This window comes from Dermacentor andersoni, chromosome 9 (assembly GCF_023375885.2).
Source record: "Dermacentor andersoni chromosome 9, qqDerAnde1_hic_scaffold, whole genome shotgun sequence".
Classification (NCBI taxonomy): domain Eukaryota; kingdom Metazoa; phylum Arthropoda; class Arachnida; order Ixodida; family Ixodidae; genus Dermacentor; species Dermacentor andersoni.
In genome coordinates, this window is record NC_092822.1 from 94,650,522 (window position 1) to 94,659,270 (window position 8,749).

At 49.5% G+C, this 8,749-nt stretch overlaps 1 protein-coding gene across 1 annotated transcript; it reads left to right on the plus strand.

The window, feature by feature from the left end:
• Positions 1–1,095: 1,095 nt before the first annotated feature.
• LOC140213230 (uncharacterized) lies at positions 1,096–8,518 on the plus strand. Its single transcript, XM_072284375.1, has 2 exons — positions 1,096–1,269; positions 6,304–8,518. Exons 1-2 carry the CDS (start codon positions 1,114–1,116, stop codon positions 8,194–8,196), a joined length of 2,049 nt encoding a protein of 682 aa, XP_072140476.1. The 5' UTR covers positions 1,096–1,113; the 3' UTR covers positions 8,197–8,518.
• Positions 8,519–8,749: the final 231 nt, after the last annotated feature.

Sequence of the window (8,749 nt, forward strand, 5' to 3'; positions counted from 1 at the left end):
ACTACCGAGGTGTAGCCCTCTTGAGTGCGGGATGTGTTCGTGTATAAAGTATGTGTTTCCGGGATGTTTGCAAGCATGCGGCCAAGGTATGGTACAGGGGCTTTGCGCCGTCCTTTGTCATGCTCGGGGTGCGTATTACGCGGCAATGCATGAGGAAAGACGGCGCACATCAAGCCACCATCCCTCTCGGTCATCCGCGCGTGCTTTTTCCTCGCATTCTTGCATTTAGTACTACTACATCTTCTCGTATTTGTCACTGCTGTTCCCACACTAACCGAGACGTTAATTGTGATAGCAAAGTATGAAGCAACTAGCTGAAGCAAGCGTCCACTTCAGTTCCATTTTTTACCTTAAATGTCCCCCGCAGGGGCATTACATAAGTGGTGGGTTTTTATAAAATAGCGAAAAACATCTTAGCGTTTTAGTTTTACAAGCCATATAAATAGAAGTAAACATTCGCTTACTAATTATAATTAAGTTTACTAGCATGGTGCCACGAGAGTACGGGCAAACATGAATAGGCCTCCGTCGATGACCACGGGCACTCACTGTCACAACTGTGGTGTAGTGAAGGACGTCAGCAGCAGCGGTGAACGAATTCACCTTCGTGCGAACTCTCGCTTCAGCGCGAACCGGGCGCTCCAGGACACAGCACACATGAAGCCATCAGCGATTTCGTGTCGCTAGCATTTTGCTTCCACCGCACATTAATGTCAAGATAGGGCGCGTGCGGCCGCTTTCAGCCTCGCCATGTGCAAGTGCGTCCGGAGTAGGAGACGCGCATTCATAAGCCTCCCCCCCCCCCCCCCCCCCCGTGTCATTTGTGGAGAAGAACAACAGATCAGCGGCCTTCGCCCCTTCAGCTTGTGGCGACAGAATAAATCGGGAAGCTTGTCTTGTCTTGTATCCTAAACAGTGGCGAATACCCACTATGGGAGGATTGGCCAAAAAGCAGGCGGTTTTCCGTATGCTTAGAAGTAAAGCGAAACTAGATTTGAATAGTGGAGCGTGGGACTACAGAACTGCCATTTAGAAGTGTAATGAAAATTCGTGAGTGCTTGCCGATGCGCGAAGACGAAGAAGTCGAAGGTGGGACTTGTGCAGCGCCGCGTGATGTCGACGGTTGAGGTTCCTGTTCGGCCGGGCTCCGACCGAGGCCGGGGTGACGGTGACCGCCAGCCGGAAGCACCGCAGGTGGCCGTCGTCGCCTCCTGGCGCAACCTGGTCCGCCTCGACCAAGAGCCCGATGACGCTGCGAGAAACGAGCAGGTCAGCTGCTTCACTTACCGTTGTTGTGCGAGCCCTGTAATGCCCACCATTTCAATAGGGTCTGAATATTCGCGCACATTCCTCTAGTGCGAGTTTGAAGATACAATGTGAAGAGCTTATCGGATGCTTTGACCCCAATGTGTTTGCGATTGAAGAAAGCTAACTGGGCAGGGAAAATACAACGATTCTATTCAAATAATTGCGCCATAATCGCATTTCGCCGGTGTTCCTAGCCACGCTCCTTATTACCAGGACTATGTGTTAGTTGGTCTGCAGCAGAGGATCACAACCGAGTCGACCAGTTGTGCGTAACGACCTAGTTCCGCAGTAGCGCTGCACCTGTTCACGAAATGTCAAAAGAGAGACTTTCGCTAACTTTTGTGTGGAACTAACTTTTGTGTGACAGAAATACTGTATATGTAATGCAGATCAGTAGTGCCTGACTTGCGCTGACGTTGTGCTTCTCGCTCTTCATTTCGTCTAAATGAGCGCCCGAAAATGTCCCTCTTACCGCACGAGAACAGTTGCGAAGCCAGGAAACGGGCAAGAACAAAAGACGAGTGGCGGCTCAACCTTGACAATCCCGCAGTAACTACCTGTGACGACACGGATTTGGACTGCGCCTACTCGCAAATAATTAAGATTCTGTCGACGAAGAATTGCATTGCATAAGAAATAAACTAAGGAGTGAACTTAGCGAGTTTTCATTACAGAGGAACCGGACAAACATGAGACAATACTTTTAAGTCTGTGACTTGACACTGAAATACCGGTGCTGCATTATGCGTGCGCCATTCAAAAGGAAAAACTATGGCCTTATTTTCTCTTCTAAAAAGAATCGATCTTTTTTACTAAATATTGAAGTCAGTCTTGAAGAGATATACATGACATTTCTGAAACAATTTTGTGCTGTAATTAACGTGCCTTTCCCTAACCAGCTGGTTGTAGCGCAATACATGTTGTGCTTGAAAACAACCGCGAGGTAGTCACACTGCTTTTTAAACTGCTAGGCTATATAAGCTGTACTCCTGATGTGAAGAAAAATGGCTGTTATTAAAGAATATTAGTTCCGTTATTCAAAATTTAAGGTGCATCTCTGCCAAATAGCGAAACAGGTAAAAAACTCAAGAATTACGATGCGATCGTCACGAGAAGAAATTATCTGGTATACGACGCAGCCGCACGCGTTAATATAGGGTCTTGCTTTGATATTACAGGGTAGATATTCCTTCGCCTGTAGTAATCGCTGCACTACAAGGCCTGATAGGTGTTTTTTCTAAACACGTATCATAAACACCTAAACACCTATATTTAGAAAAATGGTGTTAGAAAGTGTGTCGATCCGGAGCTGACAATTGTGGGCTTTCAAGAACGCCTCAACGTCAAGCTGCTAGGTGGTCTCCGGATTAAAGCGGTCGCATACATGTGGTAAGCGTACCTAGAGAACGTTTGAACGTGAGCAGTCAAGAAGACAAAGAGGGAGCTGGTGCCAATACGATGCGCTTATAATTACAACTTCAACAGTTATTTCACTGGAAATGTGGACACGATATGCATATTTTATGTGCATTCGCACCCCTCCTGCTCAAAGCATCACACTGTTCCTCATGTCTTTATCAGATAAATTGACAGACGTTGCACTTTCATGCATTTTTTACTTGTAATAGCTTCGGTTTTTATTATTTGACATAATTACAAGTTTAGCTTTTTGTGTAGCTAGAATTACGCATTATTTAAAAAACGTACTAGTGATATTTTACGCAGGTTTGATCACCGTGGTACTTCTTTACATTCAGAATAGGCTGCCCTAGTTTTTAATGAAACAGTCATCGCTTTGTCTCATACCTTTGCTTTCATATAAGGTAATGGGAGATATTAGACAGCCGATTGCTCAGATTCATGAAACCGATTGCGATGCTTGTGTGACCAGGTAAGCACAATCTTGCGGTATGGGTCCGTGAAATGACACCCCTTACTTAGTCTATCTGTTGCAGAAAAAGAAAATACAGAAAATGCTTTTGCGCTCAGTGATCTAGAAATATTGAGGCAATGTGCTGTTCAATGCAAATACAATCGAAATAATTCTCTTATCAGGCACGCGTTCTCACTATCGCTAGTGTTAATTTCTGCATGCGTAAATAAAGCGAACGTGTTGCCTAGTCGATTGAAGATCTTGAACTGGGGAACAGCGCTACGTTTGACCGAGTGCCTCTTCTTCGCCCTCGTCTTTCGCGCTGTTCCCTAATTCAAGTGATTCCGTCCGAGGCTTTTTCAAGAAGACTTCTGCAGCCAAAGCTTGCAAGGCTTTCGGATACCGAGCTCCAGGAAACCGTTCCTACTACTTCGTTAGGCTTGTGTGCGCTTTATTCCGGTACGAATTTTGGACATTGCTTAGAAACGAGTTAGCAACTTCTCTTTGTGTATGGTTTGAAATCGCAGCTCTGTGGTTACACGAGTTTATGGACTCTACGAGGATATGGTCACGTTGTAGCGACGGCGAGAAAGCAGACAGCAGCGAGAACTGTGATTTACGAAACTAACTCCTCAGTGAACGCACTTGGGGCCCTAAAAACGAGGGACACTCAAAGCACAAAGACAACCATGAGTATACAGTCGGCGATCGACCTTAAAATTCGTTAGGCGACTCAAGCACGTCAGCTATTTTATAATCGACTCGTCAGAGATTACAACGTACAAATGGCTGGTGCTGACGTGCCTCTCAGAATGCACAGCACTGTCGCGTCGCGCATGCAATCTGGTCGCACTTAATATCGGCGACAGCAATTGAGAATCTTCTGATATATATGCCGGCGCGCTCTGCACTGACCGATAACGTTAGAGGCCAAACTAAACGTACGCTTGCCGGCGCGGGAAAGCTCGCGCCCGCAAGCCTATACGGGTGCGCAGACAGTGCGAGGCTCCTCCAGATGTGCTCTGCCTGCCTGAGAAAAAAAACAACAACAACAAAAAAGCTTTGTTGGACGATTAAGCTTCGCCTTTAAGAGTGGAACGCGATAGTATTCAAAGGTCCCTGACTGCTTCTCACGCTCCCCCGCATATACAGCTTATGTAACCGTAATGTTTACCGTGAAACGCTGGTGGTGAACGCTATGCACGAAGCGAGCTTTCTGGTAGAAACGCGGCCTCTTGCATGGGCTGATCCGCGAGGCAGTGCACGGCTGCATAAAAAAATTACGTCATTTTCCCGTTTCTGTTATTGTTTCGCACTTTTAGTATTTAGGTCTGAGAAGATATAACAGAAAAGGCGTGAGCTGTCGGTGTTTTGTTCCACGAAGTTTGTTTGTGTGCTGTGATTCTGAAACTTCCGAGGAATAACTTTGTCAAGAATGTAAGACAAGGTATCAGCAACTTTAGTGACAGAATGGCGTGGCAATATATACCCCATGTGATATAACAAGGCGTGTAATAACATATACATAAATATATACGAATATTTTCGCTCACGGACAACTCCGCCGATGCCGACACCGGATTTTCTGCGACACGCGGCCCTAAAGGCTATTGCGTTAAAATACGAAACGATGTCTACCACGACGAATACAGTGAACCAACTGAAGCAAGCGGGCGCGCGCTTGCAAGTTCAAAACGTCATTGCTCGCGGGGCGGGTGAATTAGCGCGCGCCGAATTCGAACTTTTGCGCGCCGGCAAGTGTACGTGGATTTGGACCTTAGCAGTTGTTAGCATGTTGAAGAGCGGTCACCTGAAAAAGGATTAACAATGTGTGCGTGTGAATTTTCTCCAAAAAACGTGGCGATCGCTGAAGTGAGGGCAGACACGTATAAGCTAAAGGCGAGTCGATTCAGCTTGCAATTCGAACTTCAGTGATAGAGGGTGAAGGGTTGCTGAATGAAGCTGTAAAAGGTCGTCCACCCTGGTGCAAAAGTTCAGGCAGAAGAAAATCACAAGCGTTATTGATATCTCAGCATACTGAGAATGTTGAAGCCGTTCAATGTGTCTCCCAAGACTCCAGGATGCTGGAGTAAAAAACATGAGGCTAAGTAAAATCTTCAGAACAGGTTTCAACACATGGCACTTGCTTTTGAATAAAAATGTCACTGTTCCATTCTACATATGGCAAGTTAAAATATGAGCTAACGTGAAAACCCCCGAGAGTAAAAGCAACGGAGTTCTGAAGCTCAACTGCGCCGGTAATTCGGCAATGCAAGGAATCGATTGTTTTTCCAGTGGACTAGTGCGGACATTCTTCGCAAGCGTTCGCAGTTAAACAGCAAAATGTAGTGAGTCTTATAGGAAACAGGCAACATTGCCATGTATTGCCATGTACACACACACACACACACACACACACACACACACACACACACACACACACACACACACACACACACACACACACACACACACACACACACACACACACACACACACACACACACACACACACACACACACACACACACACACACACACACACACACACACACACACACACACACACACACACACACACACACACACACACACACACACACACACACACACACACACACACACACACACACACACACACACACACACACACACACACACACACACACACACACACACACACACACACACACACACACACACACACACACACACACACACACACACACACACACACACACACACACACACACACACACACACACACACACACACACACACACACACACACACACACACACACACACACACACACACACACACACACACACACACACACACACACACACACACAGACACACACACACACACACACACACACACACACACACACACACACACACATACACACACACACACACACACGCACGCACGCACGCACGCACGCACACGCACACACGGTCGCGCGCGCGCGCTGCGAATTCCATCTCCTAGCCAATTTAGTGCCAATGTCCAATGCAACCAATTATTTACAAAAATTAGTTGCAAGTTGGCTCGCGTTCCTTGTTCGTATCTTCGTAAGTTTTGCCGGCCCGTAACCACAGGAAACTCATTATGTGCAGCCCGGTGAAAGGCTGCTGGACCGGGTGGTGAACCACAGCATCACGCTGTTGCGGGGTGCTCGCAAGGCGGCCACATTTCTGGCCATCCTCTTGGGCGCCGCCATGTTGATCAAGTTGATGACCCTGGCCGACGAGACGGTCGCCGCACGTCGCAGCCTGGTGCGCGGCAATTACGACCTGCTGTCGACGTTGCGCGCAGTGTGCGGCAGCCACGCCTGCCAGAAGTACGGCTGGGAGGTGCAGGCGTCGCTGGACACGTCCCGCGATCCTTGCCGCAGCTTGTACGACTTCGTGTGCGGCCGCTGGCGACGAGGAGCCGCCGTTCCGTCCGTGCGCGAGATGCTCGAAGCGAGACTGCTCAAGGAGGCACTGAACACCGTCCTCGCCACGAACTCGGTCACGCCTTCGGTCAGACCGGACACCGTCTCCGACAGGGTGGCTGGCCTGGTCAGTTCCTGCTTGCGGGCCAAACGCGATCCGAGCGAACTGAGAACGTTCCTGACGAAGCGCGGTGTTCTGCATCATCAGTGGCGTAGTAGCCCTCACGCGGTGCTCCGTACACTGGTAGACCTGTCTGCAAACTTGGACATTCACGTGTGGTTCCAACTGCGCATTGATTCGTACGAAAACGAGTCGGCCACGGTTTTCATTGGCCGGAGCAAGAGCCTGCGAAAATGGGCTGATGTTTTCAGAAGGACCGGAAAGAACAAGAAATACAGAGCGGGCGTCGAGGGGGCCTTCAGAATGCTAGGTCTGCTGGACAAAGAAGTAGCCGCGAACATGGCGCAGAAGGGGTCTATGGACGCGCTGGTGAGCACTCTCCTCAAGAACGCCGAGATGATCCCCGAAAGAGGGCCGCTAGACTTGCACCTCGAGACGATGGCAGAAACGTTGACGCCAGCAGTTTCTGCTAAGGCGTGGGTCGATGCACTCCGTGCGGCCGTGCCTCCAGCAGTGAACATCTCGGAAAAGACACTTGTCCGCGTTGAGAGCACAAGGGTCCTTCGCACTTTGAACAGCCTGCTCGAATTTGGGAGTCGGAGGCCAAACGATGTGGCACAACACATCGCCTATCGGACATTCACGAAGATTGGCTGGATGGTCGACGGCAGCAACTCCACCGTCCGTGACCGCCCGCTTCATTTCATGCCGGCCAGGATGACGAACCGGTGTCTGCGCGAGGTGGAGCGGATGACGGGACTCGCTTGGTTCAGCCTGCTTACGGCCCCGCACGTGGAAGGCCACTTGACTCGAGAACCACTGGCCTTGGTTCTCCCCGGCAGGGCTTCGCCAACCAGCATCGGCAGCCCTGCGGACGCGTCGGTGGAGCTGGGCGACCTTCCAGCTCCGCAGCACTCGTTCTTCGCCGAATGGGTGGCGTTCAAAGAGGCGAGGCGCGAGCTGACAGCTTCGGGACTCTACGACGTCCTCAGAATAGACGGCGTGCAAGGTGACTTGTGGCATGGAGAGCGGAACCTGACGGTGGAGCCGCTCGTCTTCTCCTATCCGTTCTTCCACTCTCAGCTGCATCCCGTGCTGAACTACGGGGGAGCCGGAAGGCTAATTGCGCGGGCTCTCCTCGGCCTCGTTTCGCCTAACGCCTCGGCGAAAGCGACCGAAGAGCTGGCCGTGTCAATGGCTCTGCGCGCCCTTCGCGATGCTCAGGGCGGTCACGCGGACGCTTTCACCAACAGCGCCGCAGTAGACCAACTGTTTTTCATGGCTTCGTGCTATGCCGTCTGCGACGCAGATGATGTAGCGGGAACGGCACGTCGCATGTGCGACGCTCCCGTCATGAAACTGCGGGCGTACCGTACAGCTTTCGGGTGTAACCCTCCGCGTGGGAGAAAATCGCGGAATGCGCGTAAAATGTTTATCGACTTCGGTCGCTAGGCACCTCACCGCGTGCTGATGTCCCCATGCTTATCTCGCCAGCGCCACGTTTCCTTTTCGTAAAACTAAAAAAAAAACGCGTAAAATATCTACGAGCAAAATTCGTAAAGCGACTGAAAGACTCCTAAGGTATAGTTTTTGAAACTTAAAAAAGTTTACTTTCTCTTAAAAGTAGCACACAGGTACTATAGAGGAGTGCTCCACGTGTGATAATGCGACGTGCTTTCGTCGACTGTTTCGTGACCACACTGACGATGTATCTCAAGTGTGATGTAAGTGAGCAAGGCGCGACATTTGGCAGTAGCAATGTCGTAACGCTAACTCGTGCCTTTGGAAAGTTGGCTTGCTGGCGTTGTCAACGTAACAGAATTGAGGGCTGCACGCCTGGGATATGCCACTCAAGAATTAAATATGCGTTGTAAGTCGATAAACAATTAGAAAGCATACAAAGGCAGCGTCAAAACACAACTCGCTAGAAATTTTGCGTTTATCCGTAAAACAGTCGCACAGACCATGAAGCATGCGCGTGTTACAATTTCTATATAACCCCGTA